Here is a 26,907-nt window from a genome sequence, read left to right on the forward strand (position 1 = left end):
AAATGTGATTATCATCTCTCCTCATTCTTAACTTTTTTTTTCACCACGGTGAGGTACTATGGAACATCACCCAGATATGAACAAAAACAATTATGAAGATTTGAGTCCTAACGTCGCTGAGAAATTATGATAACAGAAGAGGTTCCATCCATACATCGAGGGCAAGCACCAAATCTGGGTCCCACCTCCGGCCGTACCAGTAGAAAAAGAAAAATGTTTTCTATCAGATCTGCACATCAAGAGACGGGGAATTACAGTATAAAAAAGAGCTCGTCATCGTCATCCTCAATACTGGCCGGGAACAAACAACCGGAGTCCGCTGGCCGGGGCCCCAATCTCCGTCACCTCCGAGATCCGACACACCGTGCCCTTGTATTGTTCATGATACTTGGCGCCCGTGAACGGGTCCGACACACTCGGGGAGCCACCGTAGATAGGCGTGTACGAAGCAGCGCAGATGTCGAATTCGGCGAATTGGTCGAACTCGATGTCGATCTTGTCTTGCGGGCTGCGCTCGCTCTGCAACTTGATCTTACGGGCCTGTTGGGGAAGTCAGTATACCTGGATCTGGCTAGAAGATGGGGACATGTCTTACCTGCTCAAGAAGCTTGGGCGAGCCACCGTTGGCCAGCATGCGGTTCGCGAAGCTGAGGGCAGAAGAATAGTTCTTGTTGGCGAAGGCAAACTTCATGGCTGCCATCAGTGCCAACTGACGGTGGGCTACTTCCAGCTTAGGGATGGTAAAGTAGGCCGAGAGCTCAAGACTTCTCTTGAGGCCCTCGGGCGTATCAGTAGAGAGAGAACGACGCTCCAACTCGATCGACATGGCCAGAATGTACTCCCGCGCGGTAGCGATGATCTTCTTCGCTTGCTCGACCTCAGCCTCGGAAGAGACGGTGTTCAGCAGGATTGAATGCAGGATGCCCTTAAAGATCTTGACACCATCTTCAAGTTTGTTGGCCCGCATCGCAGCGTAACCCTCTTGCAAGTCGACGTTGGCAATTGTCTCCAAATCCCTGGGGATGACAGGCAGAACCTTGCGGCTGTCCGTCTCTTCAACGGTGCGGCGCACGTAGTTCACCAACGGGGGAAGACCGGCGCTTGCGGGCAGATAAGTCTTGGAGCCCTTGTAGATTTCCAGGAATCGGGGTTTGAGAGGGGCGAAGTTGACGGCACCAACTTGACGATTGAGAAGTTGCATGGCTGTCTCGAAGGAGCCGGCAGCGACATGATCCGCTGCCAGAGGGGAGTTGCGAGCCCAAAGGTCGGCTTCCGAGCCACCAGCACCAGCCTCTGCACCTTCAACATCGACGAACTCAGCATCCTCTTCGACATTGATCTCGTCTCCCATGTCCCATCCGGCGACATCCTCCTCTTCGTCCTCGAAAGTATCACGCGCAGCAGCAACCTCGCCTTCCTCCTCAGGCTCAAACTCGATCGCAGCGACCTCATCATCGACCTCACCCACCTCTCCAAGCAGAGCCTTTTCGAATGATGAATGAGCAGCAGCCTTGACGGGCCAATTGGCCTTGAAGGTGGGAACAATGGGTTGAGGCACACGCAGGGGCTCCTCAATCGTGGAGAGAGTGATCTGATCCTCCGTGAGACCACAGGCTTCGAGAATCGACTCGGCCTCCTCTGTCAGCCCGTGGGACTTGGCAGTAAGGTACGCGAGCGGATCTGTACCAGATTAGAAACGAACACCAACTTAGACAGGGAACAGGACTTACAAAGATCCACTTCCTTGAACATCTGAATTCTGTCCTCGACGTCACCACGGTAGATAGCGTTCTGGAAGCGCGACGTGAAGTCGCCTCGGTGCTCAGCAATCTTGGCCATGCGGGACAGCTTCTCCTGGTCGCCAGTTGACAGGTACAAGAAGGACAACTTGTCGAAGTTTCTCTGCTTTTGGTAGGCCATCTCAACTGTCTGATGGTTACCGTGAGCCAGAGCTTCGGCCCCAAGTCTGGTCCACAGATTGGGGCGGTCCAACTCGCGAGCCATCTCAATAGCTACATCCAGGTTGCCGCACTCGAGGGCAAGCTCGAAGCGGGTCTGAGGGTCCTGCACAAATTGCAACGCGATCTCGGGGTAGCCCTTCTTCTGCAGGTAGGAAATGATGCTTTGGCCGACCAGACTAGAAGTCTTAATGATCTGCAACATCTCATCGTAGTTCCTCTTCACCAGTGCAAGCTTGAACCTGTACTCAGTAGGGTCAATGTCCAAGACGCGGGGCTTAGCGCTACGGTCCAAGCAGTAGACGCTTCTGCCCTTGACCTTAACAAGGTAGACAGTCTGGTCGAGAGTGCGAATGATGCCGTTGTCACTATTTCATATTAGCTATCCAATCGTGTCATCTTCAGGAACATAGAAATAGCATACCCGTTCAGGAGAGAATATTTGACATGGTTCAAGGTAGAGTAGAGAAGGACGCCAGCGTCATCCCAGGCTGCGCTCTTGATACGGATCGTCTCGTGCAAACTGCTCACCTGCTCCAAGGTCTTGGTCACAATAGTGACATTATGCTTGCTGAGCAGAGCGGCATAGAGCCCGTCGTTGGACCAGACAACATACTTGACGCCGCTGACAGCGAGCTCCGCCAATTGCTTCTTCTGCTGGATGTCGAAGAGAACGACCGAAGTAGGAGTGATAAAGAGGAGACAGCTAGTTCCACCGAAGTAAATGTCGGTGGTTCCGACTGGAGGCTTAATCGATTTTGTAGTCGCATTGCTGAGATCCTTGATGTCCACCTGTTGGTTGCCTTGGCTAAAGACGGCGAAGCGGTTGCGCGCAACGAAGACAGCAGACGTGCCTTGACCACGCTTGACATCGGTAGGCTCCACAGCACCGGTAGCATCCCTAGGGAGGTGAATCAATTCGTACACGCCACCATCAGTCGGGGACGTGACCAGGATGGCACGCTCGGCAGGGTTGTATGAGAGGGTACGAGGGGGCACCCAAGGGGATCCCAGTTTGCGCAGGGAGAGCATAGGAGGAGACTCCACGTTCTTGCCAAAATCATAGGACTTGACATGCTTCTCTTTGGTGATATAGAAGAGCTGGTTCTGGTAGACCGCTGAGGCAGGCCGCTCTCTCTCCAACTTGAAAACCATCACACCAGTATCATGACCGGCAGCAAACAGGTTGATCTCGGGATGGGCAGCAATGACCCAGAAACGATCCATGTCACGCTTGAACGATTGAACGGACGTTCTCTTATTCAAATCCCAGCATCTGATGGTCTTATCCTCGCCGACAGAGAGGATCAGGTCCTGGTGAGGATGGAACAAACAGGCGGAAGCGTTCTGGAAATGCCCACGGCAGGTGTCAACTTCCCAAGCTTTCGTGTCTATAGAACCCATGTCAGCTACTACTACCACCACTGGATCCCTATATTGTCATGTCCCACGTACCACTCATCCTCCAGAGCTTGATGAGACGGTCGTCACCGGCGGAGACGATCAAAGGAAGGGTAGGGTGGAAGGAGACCCAATTGACTCCACGATCGTGACCCTCTAGAACGAACTTCACCACGGCATCTGTGTTTCCGAACATATCTGCTTGACCGGGATTGGCTCGGGCCATCTGATCTTCGAACGAGATAGTCGTCGGGGCCGAGTGCTTCTTGCGCAAGCCGGAAATGTCCCAAATGCGAACCGATTGATCCAAGGAGGCAGAGGCGATCAGATCCTCGGTAGGGTGGAACTGTGCGCACATAACGTAGTGGTTGTGGCCGGTCATGGTACAGACTACAGGGTAAATGTCAGCCTCCCTCCGGACAGGTGGTCAGAATCCAACATACTTAGGGACCGGTTCTGCCAGTTCCAGATTCGAATGGTTTGATCGTCCGAGGCGGAGAGAATCCAGGGCAATTCATGATGAAAGAAAACCGTCCGCACGTAATCCAAGTGACCGTTCAAGGTGAACATGCACCGGCGAGTCTGGTAGTTCCAGACCTTGATCTTGTAGTCATCACCGCCGGATACAAACATGGGCTGTGTCGGGTGGAAGTCAATGCCACGAACGGGACCATCGTGTTCTTCAAAGCGATCAATCAGGGTTCCCATGCGGTAATCCCATAATTGAATGGTGGAGGAGTGAAGGGAGACTAGAATCCATGGCCTGTGCCGGGGGTCAGCGTTTGCGACGCGTTGTACAAACGACAGATGAGGACGAACCGCTTGGGATGGAAGGCAATTCCCTTAGCGCGGGAGGATTTGGACTCAAACTAGAGCATGAAGGCGTTGTCAGTTCCAGGTCTTGGAGTGAACAGAGACCAGCTCCGTTGCGATAAGGGGGGAGGGGAGGGGGCAATGGGGATGTGGAGGGGACGGCGGACCTTAGTGAGCATGTTTGGGGAGGACTGCATCTTGAAAGAGGGTTGGCCGGAGCCGCACCATAGAGAAGCAAGCTCCGCACACGAGAAAATAAGGGAAGATCAAAAGAATGACCACCACATCCACAACTTCGGGAGGAAGGGGAGGAGTGTAGTTGTGAGGGGGTTAGTTGGATAGCAATGGGGAGGAGTGTCTGGACTCTGGACTCCAGCCGTGGTCCGTCTGGATGGATGGATGGATGGCGGTAAACGTGGACTTATTGTGTCGGCAGCCAATAAGCGAGTCCCGAGGGCCAATGATGGGCCCCGGCGGTGAGCAGCTGCCAGGGGAAATGAATCGCCTTCAACTAACCAAGCCTGAGCTAGCATGCTGATGCTGATGCTGATGCTCATGCTCATGCTCATGCTCATGCTTGCACCTCGCTTGACACTAAATCGTATTGTTCTCTCTTTCTATGATTGATTCTGGATCAGAGCAAGCTTCAACAGAATGTGATATCATGGTCTTGCTGCTTTCTATCCGTTGTCGGAGCGGTGGGACCCTCATAATGCAACCCAACACAACATCTTCTCCAGCCCCATTACGCTTCTCTCCGACTGGATCTGTTTGAGCTCTGTCTGCCCTATCCTTCTTGCAACATTTTTTTTTCCATTTGCAAATCAACAGATCAAAGCACTGCAAGTGTAACGGCGATATTGTATACATAATGTCCATTCATACACATACCGATCTTCGAAACGCTTTCTAATGCAGCATTTACACTCTATGAAGACAGCACTTTTCATTACCTGACAATTTTTGGCAACACCGGCTAGAACACCATGATCAAAGCTGAGGATGGTTCAGTGCCTCCTCTCTCTCGGCTTCGGGATGACCCAACATGCTTCACTCAGGATATTCCCGGTCCCGCTTCGGCCTCCTGGCAACCTGCTGCGCACGAGTCCCCCTCAGTCAACAGCCACATCGAAGATCAAACGAATGTGATATTGCCATATGCGATCGAAGAACCCGAGGATGAGCCTGCCGACGCCTGGGAGGAGGCACGTGCGAGACCGAGGTCGGCGTTACTTCTCCATGAAAGTTCGGACCCCAAGCAAGATGATTTGGCGGACTCGATGGAGGGCCTTTGTTGCGATTCGGACCCTACAAGCCGCCGCTCAAGCTTCGCCGCTAAACGGGGCATGAAGCGAAAGCCGTCGAGTGCGCCAACCGCACCTAGCCATCCAACTCGATCACATTCGACCAGCAACTCTTCCAATAATCAAGAGGGAGGGTCCAACGGTCGTCCCAAAAGACAGCGTAGGCGAAGCCAGCGTTCAAAGAACCATATGGGGCTATTCTCCGATGTGTTATGGCACGGGGAGGCCAGTGAAACCGGGTCATCGGGCAGTTACGACTCTCGATCCTCTTCCGCGGATCCTAGTAGTTCCCACCCCTATGCGTCCGCCGCGCTAGATCAAATGGACATCGACTGAGTGAGCGTTACATGAGCTCCTGGCTTCCCACGAGCTTCATAGCTTGTTGCTGGCTCTGGCGGCCCGCAACATGTGACACGTGACGTAGTGCGGCTACGCTTGGCCGGAAAGGGCTGGACTATTCGATGACGTCACCAACTTCTCATCGCCGTCACTTATACTGCTCTCTTTGTCGGCTTACGGCTAACAGATTACCTCTCACCGTCATCTATCGTTATCCTATCGCTTTCATCTCCCATTGAACACCAATTTCCTTCTTCAATTGGCCCACGAATTTGCTTGACAAGCTCCTGCGCGCATAGTAATCATGGCAACCCGAACATCGACTCGCCAGGCCGCCCAGAAGGCAAAGGAAGCCATTGCGGCAGCTCCTGATGTTAAAAGCCGAGGCACTGCGGGCGCAAAGCGTAAGGGCAGTGCTGACAAGGGATTGGAGTCTAAGCGTAGCAAAAAAGAGGCCGACAAAGAGCTGGACGAAGCCCAGCAGCCCGCGACCGGAATTGATGCGCAACCACCTAAAGGTAGAGTAAGCCCGCATAACCACCTCAGATATCTTCTGACTATGTGTAGCTCGCTCTGAGCAGGTCAGCAAGCCCGAAGCGAAGCCTGAAGAGCCTAAGGATAAGCCTGCGGCAAAGCAAGAGGGAGAGCCACCGGAGAAACCTGGTGAGAACCCGGAGGACAAGTCAGAGGACAAGCCAGAGGACAAGCCAGAGGATAAGCCAGAGGATAAGCCAGAGGATAAGCCAGAGGATAAGCCAGAGGATAAGCCAGAGGGCAAGCCAGGCGCAAAGCCAGAGGGCAAGCCAGAGACGGAGTCAGAAACAAAGACAGAAGAAAAAGCAGAAGAACAGCCAGACAAAGTGAAAGAAGACAAGGCTGACGATAAGCTTGAAGACAAAATGGAGCTGGATGATGAGGAGAAAACCGATGACATTCAGACAGAAAGCAAGGAGACCAAGACGGGCCCCGCCAAGGGCAACGAAGCTGGCATCGAAACCTCACAAGAAAGAGAGGAAAAGGTCCCGTCAAACATTCTAGAAAAGGGTATCATTTACTTCTTCTACCGGTCCCGAGTCAATGTGGCTGACCCTCAGGGTGTCGATGACGTTGCGCGCACTTTTGTGGTGCTACGACCAACTCCCTTGGGAGCTACTTTGGACGCAAAGCAGGGCCCCGTTGACACTGGTGCTAAATGTCGCTTGATGGCTCTTCCAAAGAAAAGATTCCCGACTTCTGGTCGTGATCGAGTTATGGGATTCGTCGAGAAGGCTGGGCAATCCATGAAAGCACTGCAGGAAAGCTTCATTACTGGACAGCAGTATGACACAGCCACTCAAGGCGAGCGTACCGTTCCTGATGCCCGTCCGTATGCGGAAGGCGTCTACGCAATCACATCTACCAAACGAACCTCTCACCTGGCTTACGTTCTCACAATTCCTGATCAGATTGGATCTCTTCAGGAAGACTTTGGCCTTCGGGCACGGGGAAGCTGGGTTGTGCAGTCCAAGAATCCAAAACACCCTGGGCCATCGTATGCTCAACTTCCTAAAGACCCCGAATATCCCGACAGGTACAACCCCCGCCCTGATTATGGCTTTCCTTGTCCCGACCCACCTGCATTTGCTGACTGACGGCGGAAGTGTGCTTGCTAAATTCGGCGACTACCGCTGGAGGCCGCTGGAGCCCGAATTTATCGATTATCCCAACGCGCAGTTCCTTGTGGTTGGGGAGGCTGTGGATGAGCTTGGAAAGGCTGCAACTGCAGAGGAAGATGGCAAGAAAGCCGATGAGGTGCAGCCTGGAGAAGAGCTCGAGCACCTAGAGCAGGAAAACCAAGAGCGGGTGGAATCTCTGCGGGGTGAGTGTTCCCTCATGATCTTTTAGATTGTCTGACTTGAGGCATGCAGCTAACATCAATTAGGAGATGACACGATCTATGAGGATCTTGGCCTCGATGCGAAGAATTATCCTGCCGTTCCGACGACTTGGGGATAGTCAGTAATGAGCTCGGGTGACTGCGATGACAAAAGGTTATTCTGTAGGATATGGCAGGCCAACAAGGACGCGGCATGATAGAAGCAGATGATGATGACAACGACGATGATGAGATGAAGTCAGTGTGAAGATCACCGCTGCAGTCAACTAAAAATAATGTGAATGCAAGGCAATTACTTGTTTCCTTGGCTATGGCCTACTGGGTAATGGTTTTCCATCCACAACGAATTGCAAGCATGGATGCGCCCACGTTGTCTTCCTTCTGTTGGATCCTTCCTTAATCCTTGCTAGTCACAAGTAGTTCTCCGGTCCTCGGAGCCAACTCTATCCGCCAGCTAAAGTGCTTTATGGATAAGAATAAGTCCTGCTACTTACCCGGCTCTTTTTCTAGGTCTCCAATCGATTTCAATTTCCTCATTACACTTACAATCTGAAAGCCACCCTCCATGCGACGCGACTCTTCGTGGTTGTACACTCTCCCGGTTCTATACTGGACTGCTGCTGCTGCCAGCAATGACGTTGTGAACCGGACCAGCTGCGGCAGTCATACTTACACCTACTCCGGCCTGGCTGGATATGGCTTCATTCCTTCCAACGCCACAGACAAGTATGGCGACACTTTAGGGGGCTTCGGCAGCTCGGCCGCCTTTGATTTGAACTCCTGGCGGCGCATTGGACCTGAAACCTATACCGGACTGCTTTACTGCCTCCCCGATCGTGGCTGGTATGACTGTCTCCTGGATTGTTATATTGTTCTCCTACGGCCTCGTGTGCTGAGAATGAATGCAGGAATACGAACGGCACTCTCAACTACCAAGCCCGCGTCCATACACTCAACGTCACCCTACAACTGACCAGCAACAACAACTCCGCCAATCGTCCATCCCCACCCAACCTGCAGCTGACTTACCTCGACTCGCTACTGCTAACAGATCCCACCGGCAAACCACTAACCGGCCTCGACGCCTCTGCCGACTTCAACGACACCCTCCAGTATCGCGGGTTCCCACCCCTTCCTGCAGCGATCTACACCGGCAATGGCTTCGACGACGACCCCAACAGCGGCCACGGTGGCCACCGGGTCTCCCTGGACGCTGAAGGCCTCGCACTCACCCACGACAGCTTCTGGATCTCCGACGAATACGGGCCCTACGTCTACCGTTTCGACCGCCAAACCGGCCGGATGGTCACAGCCATCGAGCCCCCACCAGCCTACATCCCGCACCGCAACCAGACCATCAGCTTCAGCGCCGACAGTCCCCCCATCTACGACCCGAACGACGCCCCCATCCCCGAAGACCCCGTGACAGGCCGCGCGAACAACCAAGGCTTCGAGGCCTTGACCATCTCCCCGGACGGGAAGACCCTCTACACGATGATCCAGTCCGCTTTAGATCAAGAAGGCGGCACCAGTAAGAAGTACCGTCGTCCCGCCCGTCTCCTGCAGTACGACATCTCCTCGGGAACTCCGGTAACCGAGCACGAGTATGTGGTCATGTTACCCACGTACTACGATTACACCAAAGGCCACGACGTGGTGGCCGCGCAGTCGGAGATACACTTGCTGCCGACCGCCGCCGGGGATCACGACAAGGCATTCTTAGTCCTGGCGCGCGACTCCGGGTTCGGTCACGGCCAGGACGAGTCGTTGTCGGTGTACCGGCATGCGGATGTCGTGCGCATTACGAGCAACACCACCGATCTCAGACGGTGGCCGGGGGCGGATGCGGATGCGGTCAATGGGTCCATCGCCTCGGCCACGGGGGTCTTGGACACCGGGATCACCCCGGCGGAGTACTGTCCCTTCTTAGACTATAACGTCGAGAGCCAGCTGGCCAAGTTTGGGTTGCATAACGGTGGCCCGCAGGATCGTTTCCTGTTGAATGAAAAGTGGGAGAGCCTGGCACTGGTGCCCGTGGAGCCGGGGCAGAAGGCGTCCGCCCGCGAAAGGGAGTACTTTCTGTTTAGTTTGAGTGACAATGACTTCATTACACAGGATGGTAAGTAGAGTCTTGTTTTCATCAAGCTGGACGAGTCGATGGCTAATGAGTTTAACTAGGCCGCATGAACTTCGGTCTGTTCAAGTATGCTGATGAGTCGGGATATAACCTTGACAATCAGGCACTGGTATTCCGGGTGAAGATCTCATCATAGGACATTTACCTGACTGAGATAGTCAATCACGCACTCTTCTTTTCTTGCAAATCGATGGCTCCTATGTCTGACATCATCCAGTGAGCCTTTCTTCAAGGATGATACTTTGGCTCTCAAGGCGGAGTCATTGTATCTAGATGGTCAGATTATGAAATGATCACAGCTTCATCCTGATTTATTATTCATCGTGTGCATTAGGAAACTTTTGAGCTCTTTCCCCTGATTCTGGTAGATCATTGCACACGAATACTTCATCCATGAAAGTACACAGTATAGAAAATACTGTCGACTTCGTCCTGCCACCATCTACCCGCCATCCCCCTCAACCCACTTATATATCCGCGCAAATCGGAACAACTGCTTGTTCAACAGAACACCTGCCTCTCGAACCCAACATTATCAAAGCCCCAAATATACCCAGTTACAATCATGAACGTGCGTTACACGAAACACTTATTCTCAAACGCCCCAAGCCTACAGTAGCATACAAAGAACCCCCTCTCCTCCCGAAAATGTATACATCAAAAGCCACCGCGTCAACCCATCACCAAGCCCGCAAACACACATCCCAAAATCACATAGATGAATCAAGAGTAACCCTCACACTGAAATTGCGTCATAGCCTTCTCTCCCCCCTCTCCCCCCAGAGAGTTCCACTTCTAGTCCTACCCATCACAACCGCCGTATCCCCCCTTCAACTTGTCAACCATCCACCCCCGTTCCTCGAACCAAACACCCACCACCTCTTCCCGGGCCCAGAGTTCCACAGCCAGCCACAGCCACAGCCACTATCCTCGTCCATCCAACCAGAGAGGAGCCTGAGTGTTTTTTTGGACATAACACATGGCTCGGGATTTCGAGTTGTCGGTCGATGATCTTTCGGATGAGTCGAGCTTTTATGGTGGGTATATATTCCATATTTCCTTGGTTACCACGTAAACCTGTTCGGTGTTGATGGATTACTTTTACCCGACGTGTGGTCCGAAAGGGAAGGACTGTCCTGAAACTGACAACGGGGATAGGCGATGACGACGACGACGAGGTCAAGGACCTAGAACACCTCGTTACAAGCTACGACACCGGCTATTACTGGACCAGGATCCATCCGTACTCTCTGAACACCATCCGTCAGAAAGCGTTGCGCGCGAGGCACACGGAAAAAGCAGAAGAAAGAGAAGCCAGCGAGAATGCTGCCGCGATGAACCCCGGTACTATTATTAAGAAGGAAGACGGGGATGATGGCGCTGCGCCGCCTAGGTGTTACAGCTTTCCACCACCGGATTCTCCAACTCGCACGACCGAAACAAAGAATGAAGAGGCGGACGGCGACACGGTCATGACGGATGTCTCATCCCCGGAGTGCAGCCGCGTGAGACGCACAGCGACGCGCGTAGTAGCTACGGGGCTGACGCCATCCAGTACGCCCGCTGATGCGGTCGGGCCGTGGATCTATGTCGCAGCACCTCAGCCTAGAAGGGGCCCGCAGCAGGCGGAGCTCGCGAGACTCGTAGCGGAGGGGACAAGGGCGTTGCATCGGTTCGAGAATGACAGGGTGACGTTGCAGGTGCAGCGGGACAGGGCCCCGACGGGTGCGAAGCAGGCGGCAACGCGGGCGTTGCTCCGTCGGCGGCAGGAGCTGGAGAGCGAGCTGTTCGTGCTGGCGAGGCAGACGGGCGTCGTGTCCGGGAAGTGGATGCTGTTTATCACGGCGGATCAGGTGGACGAGTATTGGACTCTGGTGACCGAGGCGACCGTGCGCGGAGAGCTGGGATTCGGGGCCAAGGTCGCAACGGATGATGGGCAGGGGAGGGCGCGACTGATCGCAATCTATACCCACGATCATGAGGACCACGAGGATGTGGCCCGGGTGCTGAGGAGAATGGTGGAGTTGAAGCTTGTCAAGGTCAAGGAAAAGCCCATATACTATAAGTGTGATGCGTTCACCCATCTGGAGATCATGGGGAACAATCCTTGGGGATTGAAGGCGAGTCGGTTTTCGAGTCGAGACGTGTTGCGGGGTGAGTCGTGAGCTGCTGTTGGGATGCTGGATGTTTGGATTGTGGATTCAAGAATGTGAAAATATCGGCCATTTTCAGCGTATTCGCCATGATTTGAGGCTCAAGACGGACCTAGCAGGCTCAGTATACCGATGCCGTAGCTTTGTATGAGCAACTGATTGACGATGGCGATAGGCAAGTCAGCGTCCAAGTAGCTGACATCCTCCGCCGCCATTCCAAGCCTGAATGGCAACACTCTATTCCGACCCCAACAAGCCCCAAGATGTCGAAGCACAGTAGAGTCGATCTCTTATGACCCGTTCTCTCCGGCGCATCACCTCAAGACGACTCGTCCCCTCGGTCCATGACCTTCTCACAAGCCTCCCGGACCTCCGCAACCCCCTTGACCCCCTCCCACTTCACCAGCAACTTCCTCACCTCCTCCCAATCCCTCTCCGCCTCCTCCACCTTCCCCTCAGCAACCAGCTTCTCCAACCTGTCCGGCGCGCCTAGCACCCACTGCACCGTCCGCCTCTCGACCTTCCTCCGCTCCGACCCCAGCGTCGTCTTCGCCTCCCGAATCCGGCGCTGCTGCTCCTCGCCCTCCTGAATCAGACTGCCCGCCGTCTCCGCCACGAACGCAATCGCCGGCCCCAGAGTCTTGGTCATGGTCAACGGCGCCCCGCGCTCATCCATGCTGCGCCGCATCTTGCCGATGGTCTCGACCGCGCGGATCAGCTTGGAGTAATTGTCGTACACCAGCGCCTTCCGCTCGCTGTCCAGCGTGCGGATGTCCCCGACGAGCGTGTTCTCGGCCTTTAGGACTGTGGACAGCGACGAGGTGGCCAGAAGGTGGTTGACGTAGCGCTGGGGGTCGAAGTCCGGGCTGTCGAGTTCCGTCCCCGTGGCCACGACGGATGATGGGTGGTTGTTGTTGTTGTTGTTTGGGGCGGGGTCCTCGCTCGGGCGGGGGATGCTGCGGGATCGGCGCCCGGCGTCGGCGGTGGCAGCATCGGTTGGGCGGAGGTTGTAGTAGTCGCGGAGGGCGGCGCGGTTGCGACGCGGGTGGAGAGACGGGGAGACTGCCCGGGCAGTGGAGGGGGTGGAGGAAGCGCTGAGTCCCCCACCGCTGTAGCCGAGATTGGTGTTCAAGGTGTCCAGGGAGGGGCGGTGGGAGGAGGTCGGGGTGGGAGAGTGGGCGCGGGATGAAGCAATTGACGGACGGGGGGAGGAGAGCGTCGACATGGTGGGTAGTGGTTGTGATAGTGGTGTGGAGGTGTGGAGGTGCGCTGTCCTGTTTGTTGCTACCTATGTGAGCGATAGAAAGACAATAGGAGAGTGTAAGACACGTATGAGGATATTAGAGAAAGGTGTAACTCAAGTCGATGAATGGAAGTTGATTGTTGATGAGGTGTGTAAGTTAAGGAGGAGGCTGGAAGTTTAGGGGACGTTCTTCCCCACCCCGGATTCCGCTCCAACTCAAATAATTTCTCCAAATTTCCCGCTCCTTCCCCTCACCCCACTGCTTGAACAACAATCACAACCTCAAAAAAAAAAAAAAAACCATGCCATCAACCTCTCCCACCTAAAAGCCTCTTCCTTCCAACCCCATCCCAGCTCCCTCTATTTTTACTCTAAACACCCATCTTTTCCCAAGAACCGGGAGCCATGACCAGCCCCCAATCCCAAATCGCAGCCCAACTGCACTCCACCAAAGCCCTCCCCGTCTCCCCAACCTGGCTCAACAGCTTCGTCTCCTCCACAACCGCCCTGCAACGCAACGTGCCCATCTCGGCCCTAACCCAAACCGCGCTCTTCCGCATCCTGGCCTCGGACTTCCGCGACTCCCTCCACACCAACAACCCCTCCGCCCTCCTCCCCGCCGACATCTCCGCCCCCACCGTGCAGGAGCGCCGGCTCCCGGGCCCCGTCCCCGTCCAGGTCCTGGACATCGAGGACATCGGCACGAGTCTGTGGAGCCAGGTGGAGGCGATCGAGCGCGTCGAGCGCGGGGAAGCGATCCGCGGGCGGGAGATTGTACGGGCTGTTAATGTTGGTGGCGGGGAAGAGGATGAGGAAGGAGGCGGAAATGCTGGCCCTGCGGCGTCTGAGAACGAAAGTCATGGACCGCATCGGTTGATCGTACAGGACGCGGTGGGGACGAGAGCTGTGGCGGTTGAATTGAAGCGCGTGCAGGGGATATCCGTGGCGAAGCTGGCGATCGGAGCGAAGTTGGTCATCCGGAATGCGACGGTGGCGCGCGGGATGATCTTGCTTGCGCCGGACTGCATGTCGCTATTGGGAGGGAAGATTGAGAGTATGGATCAAGCGTGGAAAGAGGGGAGGAAGGCTAGGTTGTTGGCTAGGATTACGGAGATGCAAGGTGGGGATCAGTCAGGTTAATGCCGCTGGCGGAGAGGAATATTTGCATTTGTGGTATGTCCTTTTTCTCCCCCTCTTCTCCTTTCGTGATTCGTTTCTATCTAATAGCTCTTTCACTAGATCTATCTCACATTTGGAGAGTGGTGCAAAGGTAGCGACTACTCGATCGTCGATACTGCATGATTCAGTTCTTCCCAACCCGATTGCTGCCATGGTGCCACCATAATTGCCCTCATTGCGTCGCTCGCCTTCCCGGTCTGTGCGTATGCAGCAGCAAGATCAACGGCTTCCAGGTTGCTGCGGGGAGGGACGCTTCTCAAGGCTCTCTTGACGGCCATCTCAGCTGGATACAGCTCCTGCGTAGCCGACGACAATTCCACCCAGCCTTGCGGTTCGGCAGGCGATCTCATCACTGCTGCAGTGGCTTCTCCGATCCGTCTGGTCTCCTCAGGAACATCCGAGTTATCTCCGTATCCCAGGGTCGACACCGCAGTGAGAAGCTTGATTAGCTTGCCGCGCTCATGGATTTCTATGTCATCGCGAGTGATCATGTTGCGGAGGTCAGATTCAACTGCCTCCACCGCGTCTCTATCCTCATCTAGTAGCGCAATGGCCCCGAGGAGGGTGACGGCGCCGATGTGGTCAGGATACTCTTCAACACAGTCGAACAGCTGCTGGCGAGCAACGGCTCTTTCCTCCTCCCCGCCCTTGGCCCACAGCACCTGTGCCAAGAGGCACACCACCTCTGGAGCATTATCCGCCTCCCCAAGCGCATCACGGAACATGTCAATAGCGTTGTCCATGGACTTCAGGTAGTAGTGTGCAAGCCCAGCGGTCAAGTGCGCTGACAGGCGCAGCTTCTTGTTTGTCTCAGGATCGAACTTCTCTGCGTCCTCTTCACCAGAGAGCATAAGTGCTGTTTCCGCCTTCTCGGCGGCTTCCTCGTACTCATGACGGGCAAGAAGCACACGGGCAATGTCTGCGTTGGCCTGCGCATATCGAGAGAGGGATGCGGCTGACTCGGAAACTTCGTATTCGGCCTCCACTCCCGCACAGACAGTTCGCAAGCTCGTTTCGGCATCCGAAAACTCACCGATTCTTTCCGCTAGAAAGGAAGAGAGATGGACGAATGGCAGGTCAGAAGGCTCCTGGCTGGAAAGCTGGTGAAGGGCGAAGAAGGGCTGGATGAGTTGCGAGATTTCGTTAGAGATGGAAGAATCGGACATGAGGTGGTCGAACAAGGTCATTGTGTATTGTTTCTTGGGCAACCGTGACGATGAATTGGAAATGTCGAAGGCGTGCTCAAACAAGCCTCTTGCTTCCCGCTGATCACCGAACAAAAGAGCAAGCAAGCCTTGGCCAACCCAAGCCGGGGCATAGTCTGGATCGGTAGACTGCGCCCGGGTAAAGGCCTCGTTTGCCAGCTGAATATCATTGTGAAGGAGATATAAAGTTCCGAGATTCGTCCAAGTTTGCGCACTGCGATCGTTGAGATGCAGACTTCGCACGAATGAATGCTGGGCAACCTTAGGACTCATGCTTGTAGTCGCGACACCAAGTGCATTCCAGAATTCAGAGTTGCCGGCTTCCAGTTCGATGGCTCGCTTGAAGCAACGCATCGCCGTCTTGACAAATTTGCGAGTCTGCTTCTTATTTTCGGACGGCGAGCTTAGCTGCAGGCTTCTGTAAGCTCTGTATTCGGCCCAGCCGAGGTTATACCAGGCAACGGCCTGAGCATGGGTATCCCGGAGTGAGACCTGGATGGCACGTTTGTAGGCTAGGATGGCGGCATAGAGACATTTGTTCGATGGGCTAGTGGTATCGTCCTCAGATGTTAGTGAAACGAGAATCTCCGCGCCCACTTCGTCCACGTCAGTCATGATGTCCAAGGCCGACGGCTCCAGTTGGGTTGTAAGCAGGCTCTGCAATTCATCAATCGGCAGCCTATCTGCCTTGGACTTCACATAAGAGAATAGGCTGCATGCGTCTCCGATGCCCTTCCAGAGATTGAATACATCGACTCTTTCCATGGCCAGTGACTGTGCTGTCGTAATCGCTCGCCGTGCAAGTTCAATGCAGTCATTGTACCGTCCCAGTTCCAGACTCTTCCAAGAGCTTTCGGTAAGCGTCTGAAGCAAGGCGATCAAGACGCCAATCTCGGTGGGCCTGACTTTCAGCACGTTCTCGTACCTCGCGATTGCATCGTCATAATCGGCAAGCTCCCGCTTGACATTCGCAAGCATGTATCTCGCAAACCAGATTTGTTCCTTGTCAGTGCTCGAAAGCGTCTCCTCCAACGCTTGTGCGTGCTCGAAAGCTTTGGTCGCGGCAATATACCTTCCGGAGTGGTGGTAACTCTCGCCCAAACCGACCCATGAATGGTAATCATCGGGCTTTATTCGCAGCGCTGCTTGGAACGATACAATGCTCTTCGGGTATTGCTGTTTGTTGATCTGGACAGTACCCAAAGCTGCGTATGGCCAACTGTAGCCCTTGCGCTTAGAGCCTGGAGCTGGCTTGGCTTTGCCAGAATCCACCACGCGCTGGGCTACGGCTTCGACGAGGTCCCAGTCCCGCTGGTTAGCGAATGTGCGTGCCAACCTCTCTGCAGCTTCGATCTCAGACGGGGACAGTTCAAAGGCCTTGTGGAAACATCTTTTGGCTCGCGTCTTGTCTTTCTTGTAGTCTGCATAGTACAATCCAAGGCTGGTATAGGCGGGCGCGAAATTCATGTTGGTTTGGATCGAAGCAAGGAAACTAGCGTAGGCACCGTTGCGGTCCTTGCGTGCAGCTGGTGATGGATCGATTTCCCACTGACAGTAGCCTACCCTGTAGAGAATTTCAGCCTTGAACTCCCTATTTTCCGATTGTGCCTCGCGAAGGTCTGAGAGCACCTCCTGAAGACCCTCAAGACCAGATTCGAGGTCGCCGTTGAGCGCCCGACACCAGGACAGCTCCCCTCGAACCTTGATGTTCGATGGATCCCGCGCCAGCGCACGCTCCAGAAAGTTCACAGCTTCTGGATAGTCCTCATCAACCTCAAGGATAAGCCCGATTCCAAGCAGACAGCTCGTTGAAGTTGGCTTCCGCTTCAAAATCTCTTCAAAGATACCCTTCGCCTCAGGGTGGTAGCGAGGGGCTTGGTGGTAGATGAGTGAATTTGCAAGTATGATGTTAATTGCATCGGTGCTGTTTGTGAGATTGAGCCCCGTCCGCCTGACCACGTCGTGAACATTCCGAAGACCTTTACGACAGATGTCCGCAGCACTCTCGTACTCTTCAAGTGTCAGATAGAGCTCTCCTACAATCCGATGTGCGACGATCGAGGTTGACGAAGTTTCAAGACCTTCCACCATGAGGAGAAGATGATCCTGAGCAGCCAACTCATTCGCCTCGCCATTGTTCTCGTCGGATTCAGGTTCCTCCGCTTTGGAGTCTCTCCTTTGCTTAGGTTCTTCTGGCTCCTTCGTCTCTTTGGGGAAAGGAGAGATATCACTAGCAAGGAATCCCTTAAGGACCTTGGAAAGGCCGTCTTCGGGAAAGAACTCAATGAAGTCATCGAGGAAGTTGCGATCCCATTCGTGGAAATCTTGGACGTCATGCCACTCCAGCACGATCTTCCAGGCCAGTTCGAAAGGATGTTTTATGATGACCATGTCACGAGCAGCCTGTAATACTTCAACTCGCTTGGCATCCTTCTCATTTGCTGGAAGAACTGTGAGGAAGTCGTAGGCGCGCTGCAAAGACTTCTCCTCGTAGGTGCGTCGAACCTGGTCGTCATGAGACCAGTCCACGATCCCACGGTAGAGCTGCTCTAGCTCGCTGCGCTTGAAAGCTTCCCTCTTAACCTCCAGTGTGACTTGGTCGATCTTTGCGCCGAGACGAGTGCGTCTTTCACCAATCTCCCGATTTATGAATTCCTTCTCCTCCGACTCCGTTATCTCAATCAGACGGAGGTAGGTATGGGAAGGATGTGGGATCCTGCCTTGGAGATATTCGTAAAGCGGCGATGATGGGAGGTGCAACTCAAGAGCTTTCTTGTGTTGCGATCGAGAACCATTCTTCTTCGCGAAGCTGACATACTTATCCAGGAGATCCTGACAACGATGCTTGTCATCGCTAAGATCAGTCAGCAGCTAGCCCAATATTCAAATAAGCGTAGCGCAGATTTCAACACTTACACTTCAGCAAACAGTAAGCCAAGTTTGACAACCGCCTCACGGTATTGATCCAGCTTATGCGCGCCTTGTTTCTCATACAGGTTGATAAGGCCCTGCCAAGCTGTTTTGTCGCTGTCCTTCACACGAATAGCTGAAAGATAGGCCGCCTCGGCTTCCCCGTTCTTGTTGAGCTTGTCGAGCGCGAGACCCAGAAAGACATTACTAGCGGGCAATTGAGATTAGGAACGCGCAATTCGCCGGAATGAGAGGGGCGGGAATTTCGGGGGTGAGGGGATGAAGTGATACGCACGCATGGTAAATTTGAGGGTCTTTCTTGACAATTTCCTTGGCCTTCTCGGCTGCAAGCTCGAAGTCCTTCGAGTCCAGCGCCGTGCGCACTGCCTTGAGAGCCGCTTTGCTTGCCATCTTAAGGCAATCGCTGCATGGCCTGGCCGGATTCTCAGGTAAACTTTGTGCTTGGTTGAGGGGAATGCTGGCTGGCGGATTTGGAGCAAGTTACTCGTAATTGAGAAAAGGCCGGGCGGGCTGTGTGGGGAAACCCAAGTGGGAAAAGGTAAAGGTACGTCAGAGGTTCCGCCGGATCGCTCGTTATCGCTCTCGGAGCTTGAGTAGTAACTCAATAGTCTAGTTGATGTACAGACGTTGTTCTTCGCTGTTGCCTGTTGACACATGTGAGCTAGCTAGCCTATAGAAGAAAAAGATACCAATACGAACCTGAAGCTTGTTTGTTTGACTGACATTCAAATAACTTCTTTAATTCACTTTGAAGACCCCCTCACCTCCCTCTCCCCTGGACGCCAAGTCTGTTACCGTTGGCTGTGTGACTGGCGTCGTCGCCATCAACCAGCTGTTCCTGCAAGGTTAGCGCAGATACGATCGACACCTCACTTGGTCCAGTCAATTAGTACTGACTGATGTTTGCCTTTCAGTGATTTAACCCTTTGAAGTGCTGCTGGGTAGGATAAGGCATCTCACCATCCTAGATCACACAGTCTTGACGTTCTCTCTTTCAGCATTGTTCTGCCCTGTCCGCACATCCGCGAGCACCCGTTCGTCTACTTCCACCGTTTGCTGTGTTATCGTACGTTGAAACTGAGAGAAAATGGGCCATTATCGACTTCGAATAGACGGTCAAACATTCAAAGATGCGAACAATCGGGAAATAACCTTGAGAGGGATCAACGTCGCCGGCGAGTCGAAATACCCCAAGAATCCGGACACTCCTTCATATGTCTCCGATAGCTTCTTCGATGCGGACAACGTCTCCTTTGTTGGTCGACCCTTTTCTCTTGACGATGCACACACCCATTTTGCCAGACTACGCACATGGGGCTACAATACCATAAGATATATTTTCACATGGGAGGCGATTGAGCATGAAGGGCCAGGGAAATATGACGATGAATGGATCGCATTCACCATCGAAGTCCTTCGTATTGCGAAGCAGTACAAGTTCTTCGTCTTCCTCGATCCGCACCAGGATGTGGTAGGTTTCCGTGACTCGCCAGACTACCATCAACGTCCCAGCTAATAATGTGAAGTGGTCCAGACTATCAGGGGGATCTGGTGCTCCCGCCTGGACCCTATATGCGGCAGGTTTCAACCCCCGATCGTTCAAGAAGACCGAAGCAGCCCTGGTGCAGAATACGTACGACAACCCGGCCGAATTTCCGAAGATGATATGGAGTACCAACTATACACGACTGGTCTGCCAGACCATGTTTACTTTGTTTTGGGGAGGTCGGGACTTTGCCCCCAAGGCCATCATCGATGGCATGAACATCCAGGACTATCTGCAGGGTCACTTCATTGCAGCATGCAAGTACTTTGCTGAAAAAATTCATGAGGCTGGGGATATCGAAAGCGAAGTGGTCATTGGATGGGAGAGCATGAATGAACCTCACAGAGGTCTGATTGGATTCCAAGATATCTCTGTGATCCCACCTGAACAGCAACTTCAACTGGGCACATCGCCTACTGCTTTCCAGGCTATGCTGACCGGTTCGGGACGCGCATGTGAGGAGACAACCTGGGCCTTTGGCGGCTTTGGCCCTCATCAGACCGGCAGAGAATTGGTGGATCCAGAGGGCGAAATCGCTTGGTTGCCAGACGACTACGACGACGAGAAATACGGTTGGAAGAGAGACTCGAATTGGAAGCTGGGAGAATGTCTATGGGCCCAGCATGGTGTATGGGATCCGTCATCGGACCAGTTACTGCGAAAGGACTATTTCGCCAAACACCCTCGAACAGGTGAACCACTTAACTACGACCTCTTCACCAATACATATTTCATGGAACATTACCGGGCTTACAAAGATGCTCTTCGGAGCGTGTGGCCGGATGCAATCATGTTTTGTCAACCCCCTGTCATGGAGGTTCCGCCCAACCTAGAGGGAACGGCGGACGATGACCCTAATATGGTGCATGCAGCTCATTACTATGATGGACTCACTTTGTTGACGAAGCACTGGTAAGTAATTAAGCCATGTCTTTCCGCGCAGTGCTAACCATGTCCACTGCAGGAATCGACTATACAATGTGGATGTAATTGGGGTACTTCGTGGCAAGTACCTCACACCAGCCTTTGCCATCAAGATTGGAGAGTCGGCGATTCGCAATTGCTTGCGTGACCAGTTGAAGTTTCTACGGGACGAGAGCTTGAAATATATGGGCAATCACCCCATGGTTTTCACAGAGATCGGCATTCCCTATGACATGGACGACAAACATGCCTACAAGACGGGTGATTATAGCAGTCAGGTCAGCGCTATGGACGCCAACCATTTTGCACTGGAGGGCAGTACGGCAAATGGCTTCACATTGTGGCTTTATACTACCACGGTAAGCGGCGAGCAGTAACGCTACCACGCTGAGTGAAAGGAATTGAGACTGACACCGTCGCAGAACAATCACGAATGGGGCGACAACTGGAACGGGGAGGACTTATCGATCTATTCGGTCGATGATTTCGAGCTTCCCAGTGGGAAATACTCTGACTTGGAAACTGACTCTCGGGTAGAGACTGACCCTCACTCACCAGCATACTCCGAGAGTCAAGGTAGTATTCAGCATCAGTCGATAGGGCCTGACAACCTGAAGAGTGCGCTGTCGGCTCCCTCTATCACTTCGGAGTTCAGTCAGTCGAACGAGGACAAACTTGGGTTCCGTGCGGCAGAGGCCTTCATCCGGCCGAGTCCAATCTTCACCAGCGGCCTGGTTTCGAAATATACGTTCGACCTCAGGAACTGCACATTCACGCTGTCGCTGATTGGAAATGAAAGGTCGCTGAGCGAGGAGACTGCGACCGAGATCTACCTTCCCGAGTTTCACTTCCCAGGAGGGCACACTGTTGTCTCCGTCAGTAGCGGAGAATGGACCATTGACTCGGTTGAGGTCAACTCAGTCAAGGTACAACGGTTGTGTTGGTGGCATCCGGCGGGGGCTCATGATATCAAGATTCAGGGGGTCAAACGTAAGCCAGGCGAGTCTGCCACCTCGTCGAGTGATGAGCTGTCGTATCTAGAGCAATGCCAGAGCAGCGGATGCAGCGTGATGTGATTGTCCTTGATTGGCGTGGGTTCTGTGTTTCTGTCTTCTTTGCTATGCGAGCGCATTTTGTGGTTGTTGTCACATTTGTTTTCTGAGATCTTGGATCGAGTAAGTCATGCCGGTATAATTACTCGAATATGACGCCAGCAATGGCTCGAATAAACATGCACCCGTGAGTGGAATCTGAGATAGAACATGTACTAGGCAGGAAGTAAACAAAAGTCTAGCTGGGTGGCTTATCGATAAGAGCAGTCGGAACCCCCCCAGGAAGCGGTGAGGAGGACTAGCGGGGGAGAGGGACGAACCGGTGTGGTGATTGGAGCGGGAGCGCGTGGAAAATTCTCCTGGTAAGGCGGGCGTTCGTCAAGGTTGATTATCTGCCGTAACTTATCGATTCACGTTCACTGTTGCTCTTGCTCCTGCTCTTTCCCTCTTCCCGTACTTCGATTCTTCCCTTCAAATCTCTTCTTCAAGCTTCAAGTGTGGTGGATAATACACACTTCCCCACTCCGTACTTGTCTTTCTTTGAATTTCTGTTTCTACTACTGTCTAATTATTCATTTCAAATCATATATCGGGAGCAGAAGGGAAGAAAACACAAGGAAACCAAAAAGCACCAAAACACCGTCCATCTATAAGCACTCCACTTCGTTTAGGCAGAACAACATCGGCGCCTCGCAGGGAACCAATCTCCTTTATTGAGCCGCAACTGCCTTCACACCCCCTCCCCTAGACGGCGGTTGCCGTGTGTTCAGCGATCACTCAGTGTTGCCCACTTGCACAAAACACCATCGCTGACTTGTGGCTGAAAGTCCCCGGGGGCAGGATTCTATTATTACCTCCCCTTAACTAATTTCCCCCCTCCAGTTGTCAAAAAGTTTGCCCAACTCAGATCCGCTTCCCACCACGGAAGTTTGGGAGCCCCAAAGAGAAACAGAGGGAGATTTTGCAGGGATCTACAAGATAATGAGAACATTGCAAGTGTCACTTCACCAATTGTCAAGGTAATCATAGCTTTTTTTTATTGTCTTTGTTTCCAAGAGCAGCGAAGAAGTTGTACCTCTCATTTCCCACATCATCCATGGCGGCCGAAGGTGATCTATCGGAGGGCCGCATGGCCGACATCATTCGCGCCTTGGAGCTTATCCACAACCCGTCCTCCACCAACGAGCTACGCAGAGAAGCCTTGACCTTTGTCGAGGCCCAAAAAGAGAGCAAGTCGGCAGCGCAGAATGGTTACATGCTTGCGCTGCCCGAGCAAACCAATCCTCTGGTCCGCTATTTCGGTCTGGGTTTGTTGGATCATGTCTTGCGCCACACCTCCTTTGAAGCTCAAGACCAGATTTCGGCGATCAGGGACCTCGTTCTGAAGTTGGCGGAGTCGATCCGACCTGAAGATCCTGCTTACATTCGCAACAAGATCCCGCAACTGTGGGCCGAGGTCGCCAAGAGGAGCTGGGGCTTAGATTGGAACTCCATGGACGAAACGCTTCTTCAGTTCTGGAATGCGAGCCTCGTGCACAAGGAATTGGTACTCTCTATTCTTGAAACTCTGTCGGAGGACATCTTCTATCGTGAAGATACCGTATCATCCTTGCGTGGCACGGACCTAAACCGGGCTATGGTCGAAATCTGTACGTCCCTGGCCGTCTTTGAGGAGATCCATCCTAAGAAGGATAATCTTGAGCTGCGTTGCGGACCTGAGGGATGGATGTCTCGCATTTGTGCTTTTCTGCATGACTGTATCGGGAACATCCAGAACTCAAAGCAGGCCCGAGACTCCGCACTGAAAGCGCTTGCCACTCTCAAATCTCTCCTGACATGGGCAATTCCCAAGGGTGTGCTCTCGTCCAACTGTGTCCCCTGTATCGCCAGTGCCTTCACCTGCAATGACGAGCTTGTGCTCTTGGCGGCTGTTGAAGCTCTGCATGCGCTGTACAGCAGGTCTCACGTGGAAATCGAAGGATTCCAGCCCCTGGTACACTTCATGTACGAGACTCAGGCGCTCAGTGTGCTTCAGAAGCTGTACGAATGGTCAGTTGTGGGACCGGACGATGTGGACGACACCAAGTATACTATTTGCAAAAAGCTCTCCGAGATGATTTCGTACATCGCTGGATTTCTCGAAGAGAAGGCATTTTCACTGGAAAGCGCACAGGGCATGGACCTACCTTTCTTCTTTCATCTTACCATTACTGTCATCCAAAATCAAAGTCTCACAATCTCGATCCCTGTCCTTCATGTGTGGTCTAAATTGATAGCCTCCGAGAGGATCGGAAACACGGACCTGGTTATCGGTCTAATCCCTTCGTTGCTGAGTATTTGTACTGAGCGCCTCATTCGCTGGGAATCGCTACCGGCAGAATCCGACAACCCTACAGTGATGTTCCTTAACGAGGATATCGACACAATCCCCGAGAGACACGCTTTTGTCGGGAACTATCGCCGATACTGTTCCTCCATCATCGAAACAATCGTCCAAAAGCGACCCCAAGACGCCATACCCCATATACTTGCAGGAATTGATGGCAACCTAGACAATCTTTACAGCGGTGTGGAAGCTTTCACTGTGAAGTCATTCTCAAAGACCTCTATACCCCTTATGCGGGCCGACACGCAGTTTGCGGTTGTCGAAGCAACGTTAAAAGGGTACAACAAATGGGTATCTGCTCACGGAAAGATGCCTCAGCAGGATGAACAGAAGCGCAGCGACTTGGAACAGATTTTGGAGGCGTGGGCTTTCAAATTAATGCAACGTAACTTTGAAGATCCAGTTTTGAAACAGAGAGTGATCAAGCTTATTGTCGATATTTCCGCCAGAGCTCTCGACAAGACCCCGAGCTTTGCACTGAAAGCATTGGAGTACATCTTGATGACCCGCCTCCCTGACCAGCCAGAGTATCCCGTCTATTCGGAATCGGTTAAGGAGCTTCACGGTCTTGCCAGCCATGAGCTCCGGCGCTTGGCCATGCGCTATGCAGACTACTTCTCTACGTTCTACGACATATTGGAACCGAAGATCAAGGAGATATCCATGGCCAACCGGGTAGACGATAAGCTTCATATGGAACTCACTTCTATCCTGCTTATCATCATGCAGCGAGCAAATAACGTCGAACCCTACCTTCGTCAATCTCGTCTTCTGTCTTTCGTGGAGCCGGTCAAGCAAGCATGGCAAGAGGAAGAATTCCGGACTGTGAGCTCAACATTTGAGGGCTTCTGTGCTATGCTTGGTCTACAGAATGTCGGAGCATATATGCAGTGCAGACAGGCTCAAAAGCTTGAAGACTGGTCTTCTGTCCCTCTGGACCATGAGGGTAAGCTCATTCAAGAAGAAATGACTAGGAAGTTTCAGCAACTACCTTTGAGAGGTACCAAGACGATGCTGGCCGTCTCTACGGATAAGCTCAAAAGGTCTGAACCAGCATATGAGCTTGCTTGCAATGTATGGCATGACCTTATTCCTATCATCTTGCCGACGCTTCTCCAGTTAGTCAGTAATGCTCATGCTTTCCACAATCCTGGCAACTGGAAGGGCTTGCCCGCAGACATGGCGCCAATTGTGGAACGCATTTTGACCGATAGGTTTTGGCAAGCGGGGATCTCCACTGGTAGCCGTGATGAGTTCTATGCCAAGATCACCGCATCTCGTGGCTCAATCGAAGGATTTGCCTCATCCGTGAGAGGCAAAATTCGAGCTGTGCGTGAAGCGTGCTACTCAATGTTGTTCAGCATGAGCCGACTACGGGAGAATTTCTATGGATTCGCAGAACTTCCAGGTCCCCTCTCACAAGCTCTCTTCAAGGACTCCGCCCACCTATCCTCTCATCAGTTCTCTGTCCTTCTCAATATCTCACGCTGCTTGATCGATGACTGCCCGGTTCGCTTCCGAAGCAACTTTCTGCCTCCAATGCTGGCCACCCTCTTTACCAGCATTGATAAGAAGGTCACATCGGAATGGGAGCTGATTGAACAAAGAAAAGAGGGACTTGCTGAGTCTGACGACCTGACTGACGAGATGAAGTCCGAGAGTATCCTGCGCCAGTTGACGTATTCTGCGGTGATCATGGTCGCAAGTCTGCTTGATCCTCAACGTGGTGGTAAGTCAAAGAGCGTTGACTATTAGGAAGCATGCTAAACGGTAATCTAGATCCTGATGACGAGCTAGCAGATCCCAGCGCTCTGCAGCCTGCACCGGCACTCTCGGACTCTATCCGGCATTTTATTCTTTCTTCACCTGAGATATTTGAGCCAGTTATGCTTTTCTGCACCCATGCCCTTCGTATGCGCGATACCCGTTGCTGCAGCATCATCACCCGTGTCATTCGCTCCATCCTGCAAGACTTTGCCCCTCCCAACAACGCACCTACCACAATTACTATCCGCGAGTTCATCTCTTCCGAGGTCCTCAAGGCTTGCATCACGTCTGTGCATGAGCCCTACTTTGTGGACATGCAGAAAGACCTTGCTCAGCTCATTGCGTCTATCTGGGTTCTCTACGGCTCGAGCAGCCCGACCCCGCGCGCAGTGATTCTGAGCCTTCCTGGCATGAGCGAGCAGCGAGTGGCCAATGCAGAAGCCGCGCTGGTAAGGTCAACCGCCGCAAGACAGCAGAGAGCCTTGATCTTGGATCTTCTAGAGAGCTTGAGAGGCGTCAGCATAGCTGAGCAAGGTAAGATCTTGGGTTCGCGCGAGGACCGCCGGAAAGCGCGGAGTGCCCTGCAGGAGAGATACATGACAAGTGAGATGGAGGGCCAGCAGAATCAGAAAGTCGATATCAACGACGGACCGGATCTGTCCGGGGTGGCGGATTTGTTTGGTTAGGATCCCA

The 26,907-nt window shown here is 53.2% G+C and overlaps 10 protein-coding genes across 10 annotated transcripts; 7 read left to right on the forward strand and 3 right to left on the reverse strand.

Annotated features, from left to right (window-relative positions):
• Positions 1–48: 48 nt before the first annotated feature.
• BO82DRAFT_359756 (coatomer subunit alpha) lies at positions 49–4,533 on the reverse strand. Its single transcript, XM_025636641.1, has 8 exons — positions 4,340–4,533; positions 4,179–4,228; positions 3,803–4,122; positions 3,414–3,749; positions 2,383–3,349; positions 1,731–2,326; positions 596–1,680; positions 49–540 (listed from the first exon to the last, which is right to left on the reverse strand). The coding sequence occupies exons 1-8, from the start codon at positions 4,367–4,369 to the stop codon at positions 286–288; spliced, it is 3,639 nt and encodes a 1,212-aa protein (XP_025485962.1). The 5' UTR covers positions 4,370–4,533; the 3' UTR covers positions 49–285.
• Positions 4,534–4,736: 203 nt separating this feature from the next.
• BO82DRAFT_13443 (uncharacterized protein) lies at positions 4,737–5,984 on the forward strand. The gene has a single exon (XM_025630012.1). It carries the CDS (start codon positions 5,159–5,161, stop codon positions 5,810–5,812), a length of 654 nt encoding a protein of 217 aa, XP_025485963.1. The 5' UTR covers positions 4,737–5,158; the 3' UTR covers positions 5,813–5,984.
• A 135-nt stretch (positions 5,985–6,119) lies between these two features.
• BO82DRAFT_369923 (uncharacterized protein) lies at positions 6,120–9,964 on the forward strand (the record flags this gene model as incomplete). The annotated part of the gene is made up of 7 exons (XM_025637191.1): positions 6,120–6,338; positions 6,397–7,385; positions 7,456–7,673; positions 7,868–7,932; positions 8,248–8,534; positions 8,600–9,810; positions 9,870–9,964. The coding sequence occupies 7 exons, from the start codon at positions 6,120–6,122 to the stop codon at positions 9,962–9,964; spliced, it is 3,084 nt and encodes a 1,027-aa protein (XP_025485964.1).
• Positions 9,965–10,673: 709 nt separating this feature from the next.
• Positions 10,674–11,101, forward strand: BO82DRAFT_348608 (uncharacterized protein; the record flags this gene model as incomplete). The annotated part of the gene is made up of 2 exons (XM_025633837.1): positions 10,674–10,865; positions 10,987–11,101. Coding segments are annotated over exons 1-2 (171 nt in total), but the record flags the coding sequence as incomplete, so codon positions are not given.
• Positions 10,751–12,342, forward strand: BO82DRAFT_359759 (DUF1917-domain-containing protein). Its single transcript, XM_025636642.1, has one exon. It carries the CDS (start codon positions 11,163–11,165, stop codon positions 11,991–11,993), a length of 831 nt encoding a protein of 276 aa, XP_025485966.1. The 5' UTR covers positions 10,751–11,162; the 3' UTR covers positions 11,994–12,342.
• On the reverse strand, positions 12,301–13,264 carry BO82DRAFT_348610 (COG1/VPS51 family protein; the record flags this gene model as incomplete). Its single annotated transcript, XM_025633838.1, has 1 exon — positions 12,301–13,264. Exon 1 carries the CDS (start codon positions 13,204–13,206, stop codon positions 12,301–12,303), a length of 906 nt encoding a protein of 301 aa, XP_025485967.1. The 5' UTR covers positions 13,207–13,264.
• A 229-nt stretch (positions 13,265–13,493) lies between these two features.
• Positions 13,494–14,432, forward strand: BO82DRAFT_13468 (OB fold domain-containing protein). Its single transcript, XM_025630015.1, has one exon. It carries the CDS (start codon positions 13,630–13,632, stop codon positions 14,362–14,364), a length of 735 nt encoding a protein of 244 aa, XP_025485968.1. The 5' UTR covers positions 13,494–13,629; the 3' UTR covers positions 14,365–14,432.
• BO82DRAFT_348617 (SKI complex subunit tetratricopeptide repeat protein SKI3) lies at positions 14,069–18,929 on the reverse strand (the record flags this gene model as incomplete). Its single annotated transcript, XM_025633839.1, has 3 exons — positions 14,069–18,462; positions 18,525–18,725; positions 18,814–18,929. 3 exons carry the CDS (start codon positions 18,927–18,929, stop codon positions 14,502–14,504), a joined length of 4,278 nt encoding a protein of 1,425 aa, XP_025485969.1. The 3' UTR covers positions 14,069–14,501.
• A 390-nt stretch (positions 18,930–19,319) lies between these two features.
• BO82DRAFT_387797 (sterylglucosidase 1) lies at positions 19,320–22,253 on the forward strand. Its single transcript, XM_025638338.1, has 6 exons — positions 19,320–19,384; positions 19,454–19,480; positions 19,538–20,010; positions 20,066–20,997; positions 21,050–21,368; positions 21,432–22,253. Exons 3-6 carry the CDS (start codon positions 19,627–19,629, stop codon positions 22,083–22,085), a joined length of 2,289 nt encoding a protein of 762 aa, XP_025485970.1. The 5' UTR covers positions 19,320–19,384; positions 19,454–19,480; positions 19,538–19,626; the 3' UTR covers positions 22,086–22,253.
• A 904-nt stretch (positions 22,254–23,157) lies between these two features.
• Positions 23,158–26,900, forward strand: BO82DRAFT_297927 (karyopherin MSN5; the record flags this gene model as incomplete). The annotated part of the gene is made up of 2 exons (XM_025631968.1): positions 23,158–26,176; positions 26,227–26,900. 2 exons carry the CDS (start codon positions 23,158–23,160, stop codon positions 26,898–26,900), a joined length of 3,693 nt encoding a protein of 1,230 aa, XP_025485971.1.
• Positions 26,901–26,907: the final 7 nt, after the last annotated feature.

Source organism: Aspergillus uvarum (assembly GCF_003184745.1).
Source record: "Aspergillus uvarum CBS 121591 unplaced genomic scaffold BO82scaffold_105, whole genome shotgun sequence".
Lineage (NCBI taxonomy): Eukaryota > Fungi > Ascomycota > Eurotiomycetes > Eurotiales > Aspergillaceae > Aspergillus > Aspergillus uvarum.